The 21,308-nt window shown below is 36.0% G+C and overlaps 1 protein-coding gene across 1 annotated transcript in view; it reads right to left on the reverse strand.

Moving 5' to 3' along the window:
* Positions 1-1,335: 1,335 nt before the first annotated feature.
* Positions 1,336-21,308, reverse strand: part of ONECUT2 (one cut homeobox 2) — a 195,413-nt gene continuing 175,440 nt past the window's right edge. The window contains exon 2 of the mRNA XM_044074858.1: positions 1,336-3,917. Coding sequence (XP_043930793.1) covers positions 3,631-3,917 — 287 coding nt within the window. The 3' untranslated portion in view covers positions 1,336-3,630. The remainder of the gene's footprint in view (positions 3,918-21,308) is intronic.

Here is a 21,308-nt window from a genome sequence, read left to right on the forward strand (position 1 = left end):
TTTCTTGAGTGCTATTGTAAAATGGTATATCTTTGGTGGATCATTGTTTCAAAGTAAAATATAAATGTAGTGCTTAATTTGTTATAAATAAACACATAACATACAAGGAACAACTCTGCCTTAAAAGCAGCATAAATTAATTTATAAATAAATTAAATTACATAGGCATAAATTTTGTTTTAACACATGGGGTATAAAATTAAATAATTGTAATTGTTATCCAGTATTGAACAACTCATCTTCAAGTGGAGAAAAATCATAAATAGTATATATATAACTAGTGTTTTTTTTTAATTAAACAAAAACGTAACAGAATATGACTGCCTTATTTTGAAACTTGCGCTAAAAAGTAAGAACCATTTGCAGAAGCATTGCACCAGTGATGTTCTAGCACTGTGGATTTTTATGAAAGGAATGACCAAAAATCATATTCTAATTAAATATGGTTAACTTAAATAATTAAAAAACTCTAATTTATCTTGAACAATTCTATTTTAAATAAATAAATTACTGATGTCTATACGATAAGCCCCCCTTACAAAAGCAAAACATAAAATAGAAAAAAGCAGATCTGAGTGTTAACACAATTGTAAAACAAAAAGTATAACTCACAGATAAACTTTCAATTATATTTTCACAATTTAGGGTCTGTGGCAAGCAATGAAAATATTCATGATATTTTCCAAAGTTGGCACAATTTCTTCACATCCAGATCATTACAAAATAATGTATCCCCATACATAAAATAATTTGCTAGTTTCTTGAACTGAATGGGGCCTTGGCTTGCTGATTCAGTCTTTAAGTTCTTTGGGTTTAGCCTTGGTAAAGAGAAAGATACAGTTTTAAAGCTATTCAACCATTGTAGTTAATCACATTCTTCTTTCTTTTGTGGATGATTAAAAAAATATCCAAAGTTTCTTGAAAGTTGAATTCATCTTGGATGTGCCCTTGTATTTAAGTCCAATTTGCAGTGCAGTAGATGTTGGGATGTTTAGACAAACACTATTTTTGTTGTATATGATGCAAAGTATGTACAAAGGCAGAACACAGCATTGATTTGGGATCACAGCCTGTTTTAAGTTTCTTTGGTCTGTAGCATAGCAACACCAGAATAATTAAATAAAAATAAACTGTTCAGTGTATAAAACAATATCAAAAGTTAGACTAGTACAGTATCAAAAGTCAGATTCATTGAAATTTATCAGTCCTTGTCTGCTACGAAACGTGTACATGTAACAAAAATGAAATAAAACACTTGCAGATACAAGGAAAATGATTATAAAAATAATAAATAAAACTATTAAAGCTACTCTACCTTAGAAAAAATGTGTTTCTAAGTATGACATGAGTCAATAAATACTGAAAACAACTTTTCGAGCATAAATCCCAATTGCCTTGTAAAATATATCGCTTTTTAATTTAGCTATTTTTGTTTGCACTTTGTAAGTAAAACAGTTTTAATTATTTTGAGTAAGAAACTAAAATATACATTTATGTTCAGTGCTGAAATGTTAAATCATTTTAGAATGATATTTTAATTGTAAAGTGGTCTGCTGTAAATTACTTTGGATTCCTATGTCAGAGGCTATTTAAGGTACTAAGGTGTTGCAAGTATCAGAATTAGTTTGGTAGTTGTCTGAACATTTTTTAACAAAAATGACAGCGAATATAATGGCATTTCATTGTGCATAAAACAGCTTTAGTTCATTTCCTTCCTTTCTGCTGACTTCTTCAGTGTATTGTGAAACGTTTGGAAAGTGGGTAATTTCACTGAAGTCATCTATTATCTTGACTCTATAAAGTGGCATATTTTACATGGCAATTGCTTTATGGTTAACCCTACCTGTTGTTATACAGCAGTTAAGACGATGTTTACATCCCAACATCATATGCACTGAGTAAGAGGAATTATTTGAAGGATACAGTAAATAAGTTGATACAAACTGTGAATTAAATCATCCCTTCTTTCCCCTGTCGGTGAGACAAACAGATCAGATTACCTGTAAAATGATCATTAGTGCTCGATGCACTAAGCCATGCAGCAAGAGATAATGAAAGAAAAGTTGTAAGAACTCCACATCTTTGGTATTGTAGCTGATGAGGTCTAAGTTGTCCTGTTCCTTGTTCTTTGTAAAAGAAAACTGCATAGGCACACATTAAAGACAATCTTCAACTTTAAGATACTGCGCAAGTTGGTAGATGAAGCAGCAACTGCTGAGGCATTACTTTGCACTTTTTCAACCCTTTTTTTTAATATCTGCTTCCTTCAGTGTCATAAATGTCCACTGGAACACAGTGTGTTAATTGTTTCCTGACATTCTTCTTTTTTCTTCCTAAGCGGAACAGTTTGTTTCAGAAGAATTAGGTGCAGAAAAAAAAAGTTTCTTTGGTTTCGAGTAAGTAATACATAGAAAAAAGTCTCAAGTGTTTTTAAAGAATCATTAAAGCCTTTGGCTTGCTTTTGAACACGCAAAGGGTGCTCTGGTAGGGCCCACTCACTGGCGAATGCGCACATATTTTACAAGTGATCTGCAACTCACAGGGTAATTATGTCTGGAGTGATGTAGTACTTACTACCAGCTGCAGCATTCTAAACTGCTTCTGTATTGTGATGTTTCTTACATCCTCTGACTGCTGCACTAAATCAACTGTGGCAAAAATAAAGCTATGCACTGTTTATTTTGTGAGTGGTGTCAGCTAATATAAAAGCAAAATGGTCTTAATAGTTGTTGTTAAAGCTTATGCAATGCCTATATATAAGTTATTAAACAGCTTAAAGATCAATGAGAGAGTAGTTTGTAGATCTGACATTCAATTTCATTGATGAGTGGATAGTCTGATGTATGTCTGTTTGCATTTGGAATTTGTGCTCATATACTCATCTTTAGGAAACCAAAGAAATGTAGTTATGTAATTGGTTAATGACCGTTTGTATGTAAGTATTTGATATTGTGCTTGACATTTTCAGTCTGACTCTTTTTTTCTGTTCTGCTTAGAAAATGTGCTATGTAGTGAATGGATAAAAATCTCTGTAAGCTAAACAATAAAACGTGTATTTGCTTCACCACTATATTTTGCATTGCTTAGTTTTGTGCTCTATATGAATTGCTAACTTGTTTTCAAATATAGCTCTATGCTAGAAATGAACTACACCCATCACTTTTTCCCCAATGAATATTATTAAGCATAATCAACAAAAAAAGAATGTAACTGGCACATTTATTCCTTCCATTGCACTGGGTATGTGTATATGTTTTCTTGAGTCAGCACTGAACTGTTGAAAGGCAAGCATTTATATTATGCTCCCAAACACATTTATATTCTTAACTCCACTGTAAACAGGTTCTTAGTGCCATTGCAATAAAAGAATAATAAGGCTGTACCCTCTCATTTTTCTTGTGTGAGTTAAAGCTGGTTTCACATTGCTCATTAGAAACGGTTTCCCTTAAAGGTAGATTCTTAACAGCAAACAGCTTGTATAAAACCACAATGAGTTTCAGCTACATCAAAATACAAGTTTTGCACTTCTTGTGACCACAACTGTGCTTTCTGATCACCAGTGAGGGGCCCCAATCTAACTGTTTATAATTAACGGTGGATTTGTGCCCAGATCCTATGCACTGTCTTCAGTCATGCTTTGGTGCAAGTGCTGGAGGTTGAGGAAGAGGGTGCTGTACTCAAATCGTCCTGCCATTTCTCTAAACTTCTCCTTCTGGCATTCATGAAGAAGTTACTGACAGTGCTCAGTTCCAGGCCCAACTGTTGGGAGATTGTTATCTGCATCTCCTTAGATGGTCGTTTGTTCTCCTTGAAAATTGCAAAAAGTGTTCTGCGCTGAAGGTCTGTGAAGACCAGTCGAGATTTCTTTTGTGTATTGTTCTGTTCTTTGTTTGGTTCTTGTTCTTTGCGTTTGCATGCTTAAAAAAACAGAGATTGAGAAAAGTTAGCATTAAGGAAAAAATTAATAAGATATAGTATGTTATATGACAAAACAATAACTGAAGTGAATGCTAGGTATTACAATACTGATTTTATTAAACTCCTACCAGGATGGATTTCAGTGCTAGGAAGAAGCTAAGCATTTAGCCTTGGTTCTAGCACCTACTGCAGTAATCAAAATAAACAAATGATGGCCCAGAACATTACTAATCAGAGACTGCAAACTGTGTCTCTTATTGATGGTCTGGTGAAAGGTGAAAACACCTGATCCACACTACATCTCTTGCATTACTGTGACATCTTAACATTCAATTTTTAGGTGCCTACAGTTGAAAAAGTTAAATCTCTATGGAGAGGATACTGTCTTTACTGAGAGGGATCATTGCAAAACTCATGGTCTGGAGTACTTGTGGCATAAATGCGTTGTTTTGTTCAGCTAAGTAGGACACTACAGCAGCAGAACAAAACGGAACCAGCCTGTCAATGTGCATTAACTTATCTGTTAAATTAATAAGTGACTGAAGAACGACAGACAGAAAGTAAACACACTTTGGTTAACTATATGCTTTGAGACTAACGATGGCATTCTACCAAGCACTGCAGAAGACCACTCATGTGATCCTACAAGCCACACCCTGCATTTGTATATGTCATTTGATTTCTACTGTTACAACAGGCTTCAAATTCATATTCAAAAGACATAAGAACATGCATGTGACCTTATATACAACAAATATCACTCCTGTATGCTGTGGTTTCCTTAGTTACAGCTGAAAACTGAGGCTGTATTCAAGAGGTTTCTGGAAACCATGGAAACCTATTGTTATAGGACTGTATGTACTGTACAAAGCATTTTATTATATTTAACTATATATCAATTTATCATATGTCTGGCAGTTGGAGCAGAGGGTTATATATGGCAGTTGGCACATATAGTTAAGACTATGAGCTTTGACTCTTGTAGTACAGACATGATTTTCACTCTTGTGACCAAACCCTACTAGGCATGAATAAATCACATTGTAATCTACTCTACACCCACATAGGTTCATAGGTAGTTACTGGACTGGGAGTCCAGAAGATCATTCATAAACCTAGCTCAAATTCCCAGTTTTCCCAAGCACTATCTGGTTAAGTGATTTGCTCAAGGTCACTCAGTAGGCAAATGAGGACTGAGGGAATTAAACCTTGTACCACAGGAACTACAGCTTTTACAGTGAGCACCAAATGCCAGATAACAGTAGTAGACTGTAGTAAAATTCACAAACAGCTATAGACTTAACAATCTCTCCCTCTCTCTCTCTCTTTCTATGTAAAGGGGAAAACATATGTTAATATTTTGAACAGAGATTCAACAGTCAGTATGGTAAGTTACTTCATCAAATGCGTTTATAAGCCCAAGGGTAGAAGATCCTTCTTAATAAGCCTGCCTGTCAGCTGTTTTTTCTGTAGCAGATTGTAAGATACTGTGAATTTTCTGGGTCCGAATAAGTCATTTCACTCCATCAATTTCCAAGTGAAGCCTTTGTTTAGTGAAACAGTTTGTAGACTTAATTGCCTCAATCAAATAATAATTGTCTGTGACACAGAATATCTGAAGGGTGACACACACTGGCTCACCAGCTGTAAGTTCAGAGCAGAGTGCAGTTATAAAGTGTACGTTGTCAAGGCTATCTGATAAGGCAAGAGTTTTGCCAGTGAGATGACTATGTACCAGTCTTCTAATTATCTTTAACTGTCAGCAAAAGGCTGAGTATTTTCTTTGCTCTTCCATCAAAACAGTCAAAAGTCCCTATTGAGTGCCACCAGCAAACAGGTTTCCATGTAAATTATCACAGAAGACAGCTGCTTTCATAAATTCACCCTTCCCTAGGAACTGAAATTTTCAACCTACTTTTGCAGATTTATTTCAGAAATTGTCTGTAGAGTGACATGTTCTATGCCGGATGTCAAACAGGAAGCAAGAAAATGACATTTAGTCTACTTTCCCCTGGCAACCAAGAGAAATTTTAATTTAAGTATAGTAGCGTAAGTTTAAGTAGTGGTAAAGGGAACATTCCTCTGTATTGCCCTAGGTGGTTCCATGATAACAGAATGAAGATTTTTTTATGCAGTTCATTTGGTGTCCCAACACCATTTCAACATCAGTAACAAGGTCCAGTCTCACATAACAATAGTGGCCATGTCCTTTATGGTTAACCTGAAAGGTATGCTTCACTTAGGGAAAAAAATAAAGTGACAAAACTTTGCAAGCCATGCAATACAAAGTCATTTACATGGCAGGCAAGTACTTCCCTAACATTATTGTCCCCCTCGAGTAGTCAACCCATGAGATTCTCCTCCCTGATTCAATAATGATAATAAATTCCACTTTGTTGAACCAGATGAGTGATGTATTTGCCAGACCATAAACACATTTCCCGAGTTTGCATTATCATCCCACGCATCTTGCCTTAGACAGGAGGATTGACATACATGTCACAACAGAGTTCCACACCTTGCAAAAGTGAAGACCTAATCTCTAGGGAATGATGTTTTCATTGTTTTTGACAAAATATGGTCAAAAGGAAATAAAGCAACTGTGATAACTGTGATAACTGTGATACACATGCTGGTGAATGCTTTGGAAAGTCTTTTCTGCAAAATTATTCAAACCTTTGGGTCACAACATATGATATGGGTGTTATTGTGACATGTCACCAGTCCTTTTTGTTCTTGCAGTTAATAGCTGGATGTAAAAATCTCAAGTTATATCAGTTCTTGTTTCTTCCATAGTTCATAGGTTTATAGTTAAGTACTAAGCTAACTGCCCTTGCGAGCCATTTTAAGCCTAGCCAATTATCCCTTGTGAGACTCAAACCTTGTGTTAGTAAGGCAAACACCTTAACCATTAGGCCACCCTCCCAAGCCCATATATTTACCTGCCTACCCTAAGATTTCAGCTGTATGTTGTTCTTATTTTTCTCTTTCTGCAAGTTGTATAGCTTCACTTTTTTGAAAATGAGGTTACTACCTCATTCCAGCACATGTGGAGTGCCATTCCTTACTTAGTTTGGAATTCTCCACCTCATCCCTATTTCCATTTATGAGTTTCTTGGTTTCATTTTTGGTAAGGCTCTCACCCCATCATTGCCATTTTTATTGACATACTAGTCTTCCACTTTCATCATTCCCACACCAGACAGACTGATTGTTGACAATGCAGTGCAGCACAAGGGAGGTGTTGCACTCCTGAGTGAGTCATGCTTTGGATGAAATGTTAAACTGAGATCCTGTCTGCTTGAGGTATATAAAATATCCCATGGCACCTATCAGAAAGCTTAGGGTTCCTTCATTTTTATACACAAATAACTCATATTTACAAAATATTACATTTTACAAATATTTACATATGTACAAATATATAAATATACAAATCTGCTTACACATTCATAATTTCCTTTACAATCATGCTAAATGTCCATCCCTATTAGTCTCCACCCCTTTTTTCATAGCCACCATCTTATTTTACATAATAATGTTGCTAAAATCCATTTACCATTAAACATAATTTCATTTATTCTTTCATTCCATATAATCCATATAACACAAAATAATTTTTATCTATTCTTTTAACATATTTTTACTTCTGTTCTTATAATATACATATTTAATCATATCCATGTTTATTTTTTCCACTTCTTTTATATCTTCAAAAAAATCTTCTTTTCATAGTTTTCCCCATAACTTTTACTCTTTTGCATTTAAAACACGTTCCATAGTTTCTTCTTTACAATGTAAACACATCCTATCACTTTTCTTTTTATACTAAATATTTCCTTTTACTGGCAATTTATCTATTGCCAGGCTTCACAAAAAATCTTCATAGTCTACTTTCTAATTACACCATGTGCTTCTTATTTTTACAGCTTTAATTTTTTTCTTCTGTTAGATTTTTCCATGGTTTTACACAGTATGCCATACTTTTTACCTTCTTCATCAATTTTTACTTTCCACAAAAAAAAATTATTGGTAACATTTTATTTCTTCATTTATACACTCCTTTTCTCTTTTACTCATTTTTACTATACCCCAAAACGTATAATATTTATATTTATAGACATTTACTACTAATCTGTCATCTTTTTCATTTATCTACTTTAACATTTTTTTTACAAATTTAATGACGAAGAATATACCAATGGGTTAATTAACCCCAAACATCCTTCTTCATTTACATACAAAACTCCTCTCTTTACTGGGTTTAATCTAGAACTCCATATAAATGAAAAAATATCTGCAATAATGTTTTTTCAGATACTGTTGGAAACCTAAATACACTTGCTAATTAGGCTATTTTTCCCATCAGTACTGAATTTATCAAATAAGCCTTTTTTCTGAATGATAATTTATATGTTCTCCAGAAAAGACATGTTTGCTTTATTTCTTCTATTGTTTTTTTTTCCATTTGAATTCTACTTACATATTTATTCTGACATTTTACACCTAACACAGAAATTTCATTTATTATAAAATATGTAACCCCAATCATTACTATATCACATACGCATTTACTTTTCTCTTTACTTAAAGCCATCCCTATCATTTCTAGACAGTCATTTGTGCAATTTTGTTTTCTGCAATTATTTTAATGTCATCTGCATATATTAAAAGAACTGGAATTCTTAGCCCTTCAGGTGTTCTATACCCCGCCTCTTTCATTTTGTGATTTATTTCACTTGCTATCACATTCATAACTAATGCAAAGAGTATACAACTTATTGGACATCCCTGTCTTATACCACTCTTCGTATGTACTTCTTGGTTTAACCAGCCATTTACAAGTATTTTTACTTTATTATTACTGTATTATTGCTGTATGCTGACATACATAATTTCTTAATGTTCTCACTTATATTACATTCTTTCATTATCATCCATAAGATATCATGCACAGTTGTGTCAAACACCTTATTAAGGTCTCCTATCATGATTTCTGCTTCTTCTTTTCTGTTCATAATATCATCCATAATTTCTCTGACTATCAATAATTCTTTTCAACCATTCCCCTTTATACTATATATGCTATCTTCCATAATATTTTCCATTTTAGTTTCAAATCTCTTTTGTATTATTTTCATAAAGATTTTACAATCATTATTATTCAATACTATTGTAAATATGAGTTTTGTTTAATTCTCTTTTATCTTCCTTCTTCCATAAGAATGTAAGCTACATTTAACCATTCATTCAAAATCTTTATTTATTTATTTATTTTTGCCAATCCTTTATTTTTTTATACATTTCATACCTTATTCCAGCTGGACCAGCAGCTGAATCTATATTTACTTGTCCTATTATTTTATCTAGCTCATTTAAAGAAATCTAATTTTCCAACTCTTTATTCTCTCTTTCTGTTAACATTTTTACTTTACATGTTTTTTCACTACCTTCTTTTTTCTTTAAACATTTCTTGTATATATTGTACTACACTATTCATAATATTTTCTTGAGTTCTTTCTATTTCTCCTTTTACATTTTTATTTGTCTCATTACACTACCATCTTCCTTTACTAATCTGCTTAAATAACTTGATAATTCTTATTTTTTCCTTGTAAAAAATATCTTTGCTTATATAACAATTCTTGCATTTTTTTCTTGACTTCTTTCATATAATTCATTTTCGTTGCCAAAGTGCTTTCTGTCACTATGTTCTAAATCTTCCAAAGCATCATTATATGTTCATAGGTTCATAGGTAGGTACTAGGCTATTGGCCCTAGGACCTATATAAGCCTAGCCAAAAAGGTATTCTGACTTTTGCCACCCAAGAAAATTATTTTCCTGTGCCCCTGTTGAGCAGAGCCACAGAGGTGATCCCCAGGGTGAATTTCCTATTTTCCATCCAATCATCAATATTTTTCTTGAAGAGTGCTAATGAGGAGCTTTGTTTGATATAGATAGGTAGTTTGTTCCAGAGTATGGGAAGTCTTTGGGACAGGAATCTATCCCTCCAGCATGTTCTGTTTATTGTGGTTGTTTTACTTTCTCTACCTTTCTTCCATCACATTGCAACTGTAAATAACATTTTTATTTTTTTCCTTAAATATCATCCACCATTCAGACCATTTTTTATAAAATGTGCTTATAGTAATGTAATTGTTCCATAACTGTATTATTAATCTCTTCTTCACTCCATGCTTTCTCATTTATCTTTTTTATTCTTTTACCTATTTTAATATATTCCTTGTTTCTTTTATCTCTAGCCATATCACAAGATGATCAGAAAATCCTGTTTCAACTACCTTCCCTTCTCCTATAACAAAACCTTCACATACTATAAAATAATCAATTTCAGTTATATAAATATCCTGTTTGTAAGCCCATGAATTTTTGTCCCAAAGTTTTAACCTACCACATCTTATAACTTCTAACATTTTCTTATATAATTTCCTTTCTTTTTATGTTTGCCTCTTAAATCACAGTTAAAGTCTCCTGTTATTATAATTTTTATTTATTTATTTTGTTTTTTTACCGGGTAATGTCCAACTGGGCATGAGGCCCATTTTCAGGGGAGGCCCAGGGAGAAAAGCTCCATACATAGAAATAGACAGTATTAAACAATCAAATTGAACACATATTAATCAATAATGTACAAAGCAAGTAAATAAAGAAATTAGTTACATAACAATAATTAGCAAATAATTAAATAAATTAACAATTTAAACAAAAAATGGCACAGTTAGTGATAAAAACTGGCTGCATGAGTCAAGAGTGAGAACGGTGTGATACAGTAATTGCAAGATAGAAAAATGCAGTCTGCATAACAGTTAAAGACAAAGCGGTATATGTGTATACATTGCTAACTGAAACTGTGTAGAATCAAGATGGCCTTCAGCAGTTAATATTTGTAGCTGTGAGAATGAGCTAGTTTAGGATAATTTTATTTTATTTATTTTATTTTATTTTACATTTCTTTACCGGGAAAGTCCAACTGAAGCAAGGTCCATTTACAGTGGAGGCCCTTGGAGAAAAGCTCCACATCAAACAATATGTACAGTGGTAAATATACAATCCAAAAGATATATCATACAATGGTTTGTTCCAAGCAAGCTTAATTTACACATAGTAGACCCTGGATGGCAGTATTTGGGAGAAAAAAACTCCACATTAACTGATGCAATCAAAAGAGACATCACACAAGACATAATAATTTACACATAGTAGGCCCTGTGAGGGAGTATTTGAGTACTGTATAATAGAGAAAGTAAGCAGTGAAGAGAGGAAGGTAGCAGGAATTGGAGGAGAGCAGGAAAGAATTTATGTGATGCAAGGACAGAGCCAGGACTACAAGAGGTGTGACTTAAGTGACTTTTTGAACAGTGAGATAGATGGTGCTGAAGAGATATTTTGGGGGAGGTTATTCCATTTCCTAGTGAAGGTATGAGAGAAAAGAGCTTTCCCTGCACTATTGTTGGCTTTGGATATACACAGCAGGGTTTTCATGGATGAGCATAGAGGAAGGTTTGCTGAATATTGGTTTAGTAGTTGATTTAGGGCTGGAGTTTTGTGGGGATTCTTTAGTATGTTGAAGGTGAGCACTAGTTGGTGGTAACTAATTAATTGAGGGAGTTCTAACCACTGTAGCTCCTTTAGGGCAAGACAGTGATGGCTTCTAAAAGTGGAGTTATTGGTGAATTTTGCAATTTTATTGTAACGTGATTCTAGTTTGTCTAGGTCTGTTTTCTTGATGTGGGTTAGGATTGGTGATGCATACATTAGGGTAGACAAGAAGGTGGATTTGGGCTAGGGTGATTCATGCTTGGTCTGATAGGAACTGTTTGTGTTTGTAAAAAGTTCCTAATTTTTTATGTACCTTTTTAATGGTTTGAGAGATTCCAGACTATCGTTCCTCCCCATAGTCTCTCTGTTTGATATCTTTCTTCATCTGTTAAAAATATTGTGTCTTCTAATATAATTACATTTACATCACATGTACTACACTACTACAAAATTCCTATTCTTCTTACTATATTCTTAACAGTATTCACATTTACAGAAGGCACTCTAAAATTTTCATTTCCCCTTTCCTTTAGATTCATGGTTTCCTAAGTTCATAGCTAATTACTAGGCTAGCTTTCTTAATAGGCCATTCTAAGCCCAGCCAATTTCCTTCCCAAAGGTAAGAATCAAACACCTTAACCATTATATGAAGCCACGTTCTTTAGCTGTATATATTCTTTTTCATCCATTTCCTTTCTTTTTTCCTTTGTACTTATCCCTTTAATTTTTCTTTTTCTGTCTACCTCCTGGTTCATGTCTTCTTCACCACTTATTTCAGAACCTTCTTCTATCGCAGATTTATTTTTTTCTCATCTAAATTTTCTTCTATTTCTACAGCTTCTAAAATTTTAGTCTTCGTTCATTTTCTTCTCTTTATTTTTTCTTTACTGTTATTTTCATTTTTACAATCCATCCACAAATGTTCAATTTTGTTAAACTTATAATGTTTCAATTTACATTTTTTGTATCATGTCACATTTCCCCACAAATAAAACATTTTTATTTTGTCACAGTTACTTACCAATTGTCTTTTTTTTTTTTTTTTGTGGGAAAGAAATTGCTTGGGTTGTCACCAGTATTTTACTTCACCCTTATTTCCCTCCATATTTATCATGCTTGGTACATGTATACATTTTCTCTTTTTAGTTTTAACACAGTATTACAATCCCAAACACCGGTCCAAAAAACACTTTTGTCATAACCTTTTGCAATGTTCAGTACTTCTTTACATAAAACTTTCAAATGTCCTTTCAAAGACTTTCTTTCTACCTCTGTTTGAAATTGTAAATTTATCTTCTTTTTGTTTCCCTCTTAAATGCTTTTGTCACATAAAGAGTCCATGAGTCTTTCTTTTTCCCATATTCTCCAAGAAAATTTTCCACAGAAAAAAACATTGTCAAATATAATGTCACAAAATGTCTCCTTGTTAGTAAGAATAAATGCTTTTACCTCATGTGCTTTCGCACCCAAAGGAGCTATTAAACTGTCCTACACTTCATACCTGCCCATTTCTTGGTCTTCTTTACTTTGAATCTGTACCACATAGTTCAATTTTTATTTTCTACTGCCTTCTTTTCTGCTACTTCTTTTAATATCATTGCGTATCTCTGCATATGTTTCCTTTTCCATCTCACCAATATTCTTCAGGATTATCTGCATCCTCCTTTTGTATTTTCTCCATAATGTCCCCCCAGGAAACATCTACATTTTCTGGCTCTCTCTGTACCATTTTTTTTATGTAAATTATCCCACAACCCACCTGATTGGAGGGTTGTAATTATACATCCATCATTTGCTGGCTCATCTCCATCAAATAAGTTTCTTTGAAACATTTCCTCAGAATCTGCACACATTCTCTGGTCTCAATATTTTCTTTCTCCTTCATTTCTTCCACTACTACAATATCTCCTTTTCTCTCCATCTGCCTCCCTATTTCTCTGGGGCACCTCTATGCCTGGACTGGAAACAGGAAGTGCTACTCCAAAATGTGTCCCACTCACAACAATGATGAGAAGGGGAAGTTCCCTGATGCCTTGGCCAAATTTCTCCTAGTAATAAAAATAGCACTTCAGGTCTCCCCTGAAAAGAGACTACTAGCCCAGTAACCTGGTTAACAAACAATAAATAAATAAAATAAAATCTTGACTTTACAAAGCCTGGTATGATGCACCCTTATACAAATACCACAACATCTCACAAATACCAAAACATCAGGTACTTTCCACTTTGCACAATCATTCCTTTTGTATTATACATCACCTCCAATACCAAACCTTTCATTTGTGAAATGAAGTTGCTTCTATACTGTCCTCCAATTCTGTTATAACATTAAGCCCCAGTAAATTCTCTCCTCGACACGTAATTGTGAACAATATTCTTCCAATGCCATATTCCTTGTGGCCCCTTCTAGAGCTAGCAAATCATTAATAAGACAGAAGGGAGGTTTGAGCTTTGACTAAATACAAGCTGATATGGACTGCAGCCACAGACATTCTGCAAACTATTTTTTTTTGCCATCAGACCCCAATGTAATGCTGTTTTCCAATCAAATGCACTACAAGCTTTGACATTTAATGCTATTTCAGTTAGTGTCTGATTGTTTATTTGTAGGAGTCCATTATGTTGCCATGGTCATTGTTTCAAAATATAAGTTCTCTGCCTTTTTTTAATCACACCAGGATATAATTATCTATCACTGCCACTGAACAACTTCTGTGACAGACCTAGCTCGTTTGTACAGCTATTAATACATTTTTATAATGATAAATCTTTCTTTACAATTACCAGTGATCTCTTTGTGCTCATAATACTGCCATCACTGAAACTTGAAAACTGACTGATGACATAAAGGTACCAGGTGCCATGTTCAAGTTCAAGTAAGTCAACAACAACTGTTTCACTGAATTCATGGGCCAGAGGCATGCCAACTACAGGCACAGGCTTAGGCATGCTATACTTCAGGCAGACCTTAAAACTGTCACATTCTTTTTTCAAGGCAGAAATACATAGGGTCCTTGTTCCTGAACTACACCAGTTTCTGCAGTCTATTCACAAAAGCATGTCCAAGAGGTAGATACAGTTTCTTTAAAACTTTCTGCTAATCCTCCCTGGTCATATTGTCTGAAACTGTGAGGACCTCATTCTCTGGGTGACTTTTCTTATGGACTTTTCCTACAATGTTGGTACAGTAATGCCCAGACACTAGTGAGTTCAATGGTCATTGATTGTTTAGATGGCACTACTTTGTCATTTTTCATGTCCAGGACTGCTCTGCCCAGTTTTAGGATGTCATATTCAGTAACAAAAATATATTAAATAGAACTACTTCTGTTTGAGTATCACATTTAACTTGTCCATATTTATTTATTTATTCATTTTGTGGTATTTTCAGCCTCCTGGTAGAACCTACTACTTTTCCATCTCCAGACTTGAAAGTTCTGCTACTAGATACATTGGTTTTCAGTACCTTTCCATATACCCATCAAATCATTATTTCAATGTAAATGGGTGGTGTGAATGTAATATCAATCACAGCTGATCCAAAAGACTGTACTACAAAAGTCTCTGCATCCAAAATGATCTCCTTAACAGATGAAGCTATGTTGCATTCTTTTACATCTTCAGATATGTTGCTTTCCAAAATTATTTTAACTTACTTGCCTTTGTCACCTCTGTTTGGGCAGTCTTTGTCCAATTGAAAGGTGCTCTGACATACAGCCAAACTTGATCTCTTGCCATACTTACCTAGTGGAGTCCAAATCACAACTTATTTTTTTCAGTTTCCACGGGGCCTTCTTCTTTCGGTTTCTCCCGTTAGGGGTTGCCACAGCGGATCAACTGTTTCCATTTCTTCCTGTCCTCTGAATCTTGCTCTGTCACACCAACCACCTGCATGTCCTCTCTCACCACATCCATAAACCTTATCTTAGGCCTTCCTCTTTTCCTGTTACCTGGCAGCTTCATCCTTAGCATCTTTTCCCCAATATACTCTGCATCCCTCCTCAGCACATGTCCAAACCAACATAATCTTGCCTCTCTGGCTTTGTCTCCAAACCTTCCAACCTGGGCTGACCCTCTAATATACTTATTCCTAATCCTGTCCATCCTCATCACACCCAGTGCAAATCTTAACATCTTCAGCTCTGCCACGTCAAGCTCTGACTCCTGCGTTTTTGTCAATGCCACTGTCTCCAACCCATATAACATAGCTGGTCTCACTACCCTCTTGTAGACCTTCCCTTTCACTCTTACTGGTACTCGTCTGTCACAAATCACTCCTGACACTCTTCTCCACCCACTCCATCCTGCCTGTACTCTCTTCTTCACCTCTCTTCCACACTCACCATTACTCTGAACTGTTGATCCCAAGTATTTAAACTCATCCACCTTTGCCACCTCTACTCCCTGCATCCTCACCATTCCTCTATCCTCCTTCTCATTCACACACACATATTCTGTCTTAGTCCTACTGACCTTCATTCCTCTTCTCTCTGGAGCATATCTCCACCTCTCCAGGGTCTCCTCCACCTGTTCCCTACTCTCACTACAGATCACAATGTCATCTGCAAACATCATAGTCCATGGGGACTCCTGTCTGATCTCGTCTGTCAACTTGTCCATCACCATTGCAAATAAGAAAGGGCTCAAGGCTGATCCTTGATGTAATCCCACCTCCACCTTAAATGCATCTGTCACTCCCACTGCAGACCTCACCACTGTCACTCTACCCTCGTACATATTCTGTACCACTCTTACATACTTCTCTGACACTCCCGACTTCCTCACACAACAACCTTAGTTTCCACGGGGCCTATTTTCATTAAATACAGCTGGGATTCTACAGATGGAAACCATCCCTTACTAACAATGAATAGATAGAGCAAACTATTGGAATTTTCAAGATATGTGCACATTTTTCCTCTGGACATCCAGGTTGCATATACTACTGAGAAACACACACACAGTTCCAGTTGTAAACTATAGCAAAAACTACTTTGTCATTGCCGGTAATCAAACCAAAAACTGTTGCAAATTGTAATAAAGGAAGTAGAAAATATGCTGTCTCTTAGAAAAGAAATGCTGCAGTAAAAGTCACAAATTAAAGAAGCAATTACAGACTTAGCAGATAATGTGGTGAGTGTAAGCAGACTGTAGGAAGTGAAAGTAGTGGTTTTACTCCACTAAAGAATGAATCCTTTGCTCATTAGGTCAACACTCTAAAAGTATCTGCATTTGTTCTGAATTATGGCTGCTGATTTGGAACAGATACTAAGAAATGCATGATCTGTATGCTGAAAATAGTAAAAGTTCCAACAGTTACTACACAATTCAATGACAAAAATTGCAAAATGTAATATCTCAGCTCTGTGGCATAGAGGGAAACAGGCCTGAGTATGACCCAGATGTCTTGAGTTAAAGGCCCAGGAGTTAGAAGAGCCAGTGTGGAGGGATGGCAATGAGCAGGAGGATCTGCTTGCCCATGCTGAGTGGAGGAAGTGATAGTTCCCAATCTGGCTATATTCCAAGGCAAGTGAAGGCTTGTACAGAAGCTGCTGATCAAGGGGAGGCAAGCTTGGAATCACAAGACAGTGATGGTAGCTCTCAGAAGGCAGTGTGTGGAGCAGTCATACATCAGTGGGAGGACAGTGGATTTCCTGTAGTGATGAGGAGCCTAGGTTACCACTGGGGAGAAGTTAGGCAAAGAGAAAAGTGCCACCACAGCTTGTGCTAGAATGATGCAGGCCACTGATTGGAGGAAATGCCTGCCAGTTTGGGACTGCAGGATAGGCTTCTCTTGATGGTCTTAGTGTGTGGGGGGGGGGGGGACCAACACATACAGCTGATGAGATGGATCGTCCTTGGTCATGGCCATGCTAGAATGATTAGATGACTGTACAGCCTTGATGAGGGAGGTAAACTGGACATGTCCAGCCATGATGAAGTGAGCCTGCCTCTGTGGCAGTGCTGGAGAATGCAAAGGGTAAATGGATGCAGAAACTATTCTCTTGGCTGCCTGGATGTCCTTTTGGGTAGCTTTTGCTCTGGGCCTTGGTAAAATTTCTGCATAAGGGAAAGAATAGACATGAGTGACTGGGGGAAGCTTTATGGTAGGCAGGTATGAGGCAGAAAGCATTTTACCAAAGCTTCCACAAAATTTTAACTGCAACGCATCTATAAGACCATCTTAGCTTACCATGTACAAAATTCCTTGCTGTAAAATAGGCTGCTTTTCATTTCATATTGTTTTTTTTTTTTGTATATCTGAAACTACACCTAATTTATACTGTAACTCTTTACCTTCTTAGATGTAATAGAAGGCTAACAGTATCCATGTATTTGGCAAGACATAAAACTATTGCAGCAGATTATTCTTCTGGACATTCTTTTAAAAGATAGTTTTCTTCTGGTCCATATTTTTCAGTATATGAATTTATATCTTCACACTACAGTACCCACGCAATGGTTCAGTTAAAAACATTGTTTCACAAAGGTTCTAGAGAGAGAGAGAGAGTGAGGCAAAGGGGGTGGCAGCCCAAGCACAAGCTGTTAGAGGGCCTGATGGCACTGTGGTAGAGGTCCTGATTGATCTTCATAAGCAGTATAGACTATCATTTAGCAGCTAAAACCAGGAATCATGGCTGCTTAAATTACAGTCAGCCAGAGTACTTGTGTGTTAGAAACTTGAGAAGAATCAGTGCAGTTCTTTGTTACAATTTAGCAAATGTGTTTGACACAGTCTAACAAAGAGCTTTTATGTTGATACAACATCACTCTTCGCCCAGCCTGAAATAATTTTTTTTCCAGAGTTATTAAACTATAGCAAGGAGGTATAAAAGTTGCTAACTGAATTGTTCTGATGAATTAATTGGGAGTTGCAGTTATTTCTTGGGGGACAGCTCACAACTAATTAACACTATCCATTCCCCAGGACTGCTGCATTAGCGTGGTGCTTCACCAGCAAGACCACTCTCTCTGCCAAGGCCCCCATGAGGGAAAAACCATAGTGGTAGAGCTACCTCTGAATTGGTAAGGCTTGCTGTAGTGTGGAAACATTCCAAGATAAGGTAGTAAGCCTTTCTGACTACTAGGGTGCTTGTTTAGTATGCATTGGAGTTGATCCCAGTAATGTTTGAAAGCACTGTACTCCCAGAATGCATGAATCCATTCCCCCTCTCTCCCTTGTCACATCTCCACAACACTCACATGGTTTTCCTGGGTGTATTTTATATAGTTTAGATAGGGTATAGAGATAACTGTGCAGACATTTCAAGGAAAATATTCTGAATTTCCTGGATAATAATTGAAGGATCTTTACTCTTACTTATCCATTCTTTTCCAGCATAGCTGTCCTATCAACTCAAAGTCCCCAACACACTGCTAAATTTAGAACGATTTGAAATCTGCCTGTCTTGATATGTCAATAACACAAGGCCATGGCCTCTTACATGATTCATTTTTAAATGAGAGTTTTACTCAGCCTTGGACCCACTCAAGAGGTGAGAACATCCTTTACTGTCAAACGATCCACCACTGAAAGCCACAGAAAGAGTTCCACTTGTGCTGGAGAATGTTTTACCATCCATATAAATGCATTTCTCACTCAGTGTCCTTCAGTCTCATTATCATTAAGGGGAGTGCTCTCTCTTGCATACCATCCTCATAAACGCATTCTACTCAACTGACAATATGCCTTTTGCCTTATCATGTGCCTGTTGCAACTCACTATTCATTAATGTTTGGTGGGGGTGTAACCCCCCTTACCTTCAATGACTTATTTTTCAGCCGCTCAGTCCTTTTGTTCAAGGTGGCCCACATGGATTTCTAGTTTTTCCAGTTTCAGTGAAAGAGGTGTATCTCTGGTATATCCCTTATTATACCACTTGGTTGTCCCTTCCTGGCCTGGTTTTTGCATTGATCACTGATATCTGATTGATGTCTCAGGCTCTCCAAGGAACCAAGCCTACTCCTCAGTATCTAGTTCTGCCTACTACTCAATCTGCAGGGGGAAGGAGAGACCAAAACAAAGAAGTATGTTCACAAAATTCCATTGTCATCAGACCCACCCAAAATATAACCACACCAGAAGTGTATTAAAATCAGAGTTTACTTGCAAAGCTGCACATCTGTTTATGTATTTACATACAGACTTATATGTTGGCAGTTAATAAACATCAACATAGGGTATTTTTTTTTGTAATTCAATCACTTTTGACAACAGATATGACAGTTATTGACACATATTACAATTTAAGGATCTTTGCTCTTATTTACAGATTATGTTTTAGCATGCTAGCCCTTAAAACTCAAAGTCCCCTCCTCAACATTTCTCCCACACCTAACCTGAACTAATATGGATTCTACCAATTTTGACTCAAAGCTATAACTTCTGAAGTGATTGCTTTGTGAGTGAGAGTTTTACATAGCTTTTACCTCACCCAAGAGGTCACAACATCCCTTACTGCCTAAAAGCCCACCAATAAAAGCCAGAAGAAGTATCCCAGTTGCTCCACAGACCAGTGGACAGGTGGAGAGTCCTTCACCCTGGCATAGTTCTACCCATTCATTTTGACTGTAAGTTGGACATTCTCTCTCTCTTTTATCACCTGAATAAATGCATTCTACTCAGTTGAGGGGATCCCTTTTGCCTTTACACTCATCTACTGTAATCCATTCTTTTGCTCACCATCCACTAAAGTTTTGTGGGGATAATCAATCATATACACCCATTTCAAAGACTTTCTCTTTTACTTACTGAGCCACCTTCCTTTTGTACAAGAATGTCAATCTGTTCCCCCTTTGAAAAAAAAACACACACAGAGCTTTGAGGTTAAACCTTTTATGCACCACCCATGCCTCTCCATGCTTTTCTTTTGTTCCATGTCCTATGCAGGGTATCTCTTACATGCCGTCAGACTAGATCATGTAACTGTGAACATAAATGTAGATTAACAACAAATCCAGGCCCACATTTGTCAGATGGACCCCATCCGGTCTGTACCACATGGGATCCTTGTCCTCCAGATCATAGTAATTAAACACCATAAAACTACCATTTGAGCTTCTTTGTACATAGTTTCATTGCCAAACCTCCTAGCCAGTTCCATGTCCCTGGGGTTCTCAACATGGCTCCAAAACAGTAATGGAATCATACTGGTCCAGACAAGTTCAGCTGCAGGAAACATTTGTAACATGTCTAACATGTCTTGCATTATAATTACTATTAAATATTTCTTTTATAGTCATTCCCAGTTCACTCCTCCCTTGGTGAATGAAGATGATATCAGGTTTATCTTCCATCTGTGAAAAATGATGCACCAATGGTAATGTAATAACTGCTTCCAATTTGTAGCATGAAAGCTAGGCGTTTTTACTATGCATTCAAATTTCTAGAAACCCAACTGTCTCTAAATCTGTGCTCTTCTGGACCATCTTTTGTCCCAAAAATGAATGAATGCCCCATCAAGGAGACAGCCTTCTGCCTGTAAAGGAAGAGATTGGGCTTGGAGCCAGTCTATTGCTTTATAGGAAACAGACAATTGAAACAGTGCAGATAGACCACATTATTTAACAACCAATATGGTTTTATTATTGAAGTCTTGTGTCTTTAAATCAGAACTTAAAAATGACTTACATTTGTTCAAAATGTAAAAATAAATATAAATGATACTTGTAAACCATTTCAGTTTATCAGTGGCTTGTTTTCTAAACCACTACTAAATATCAGTTTGTCTCAATCACTCATTCACAGTACATTTATGCCCAAGAGGTAAACAGATGTAATATCACAGGTTTTCTCATTTCAGTACTCTCACATTGTTATGCATAGTAC

The sequence above is a fragment of the Protopterus annectens genome, chromosome 1.part1, assembly GCF_019279795.1.
Source record: "Protopterus annectens isolate FY-2018-M chromosome 1.part1, PAN1.0, whole genome shotgun sequence".
Taxonomy (NCBI): Eukaryota; Metazoa; Chordata; order Ceratodontiformes; family Protopteridae; genus Protopterus; species Protopterus annectens.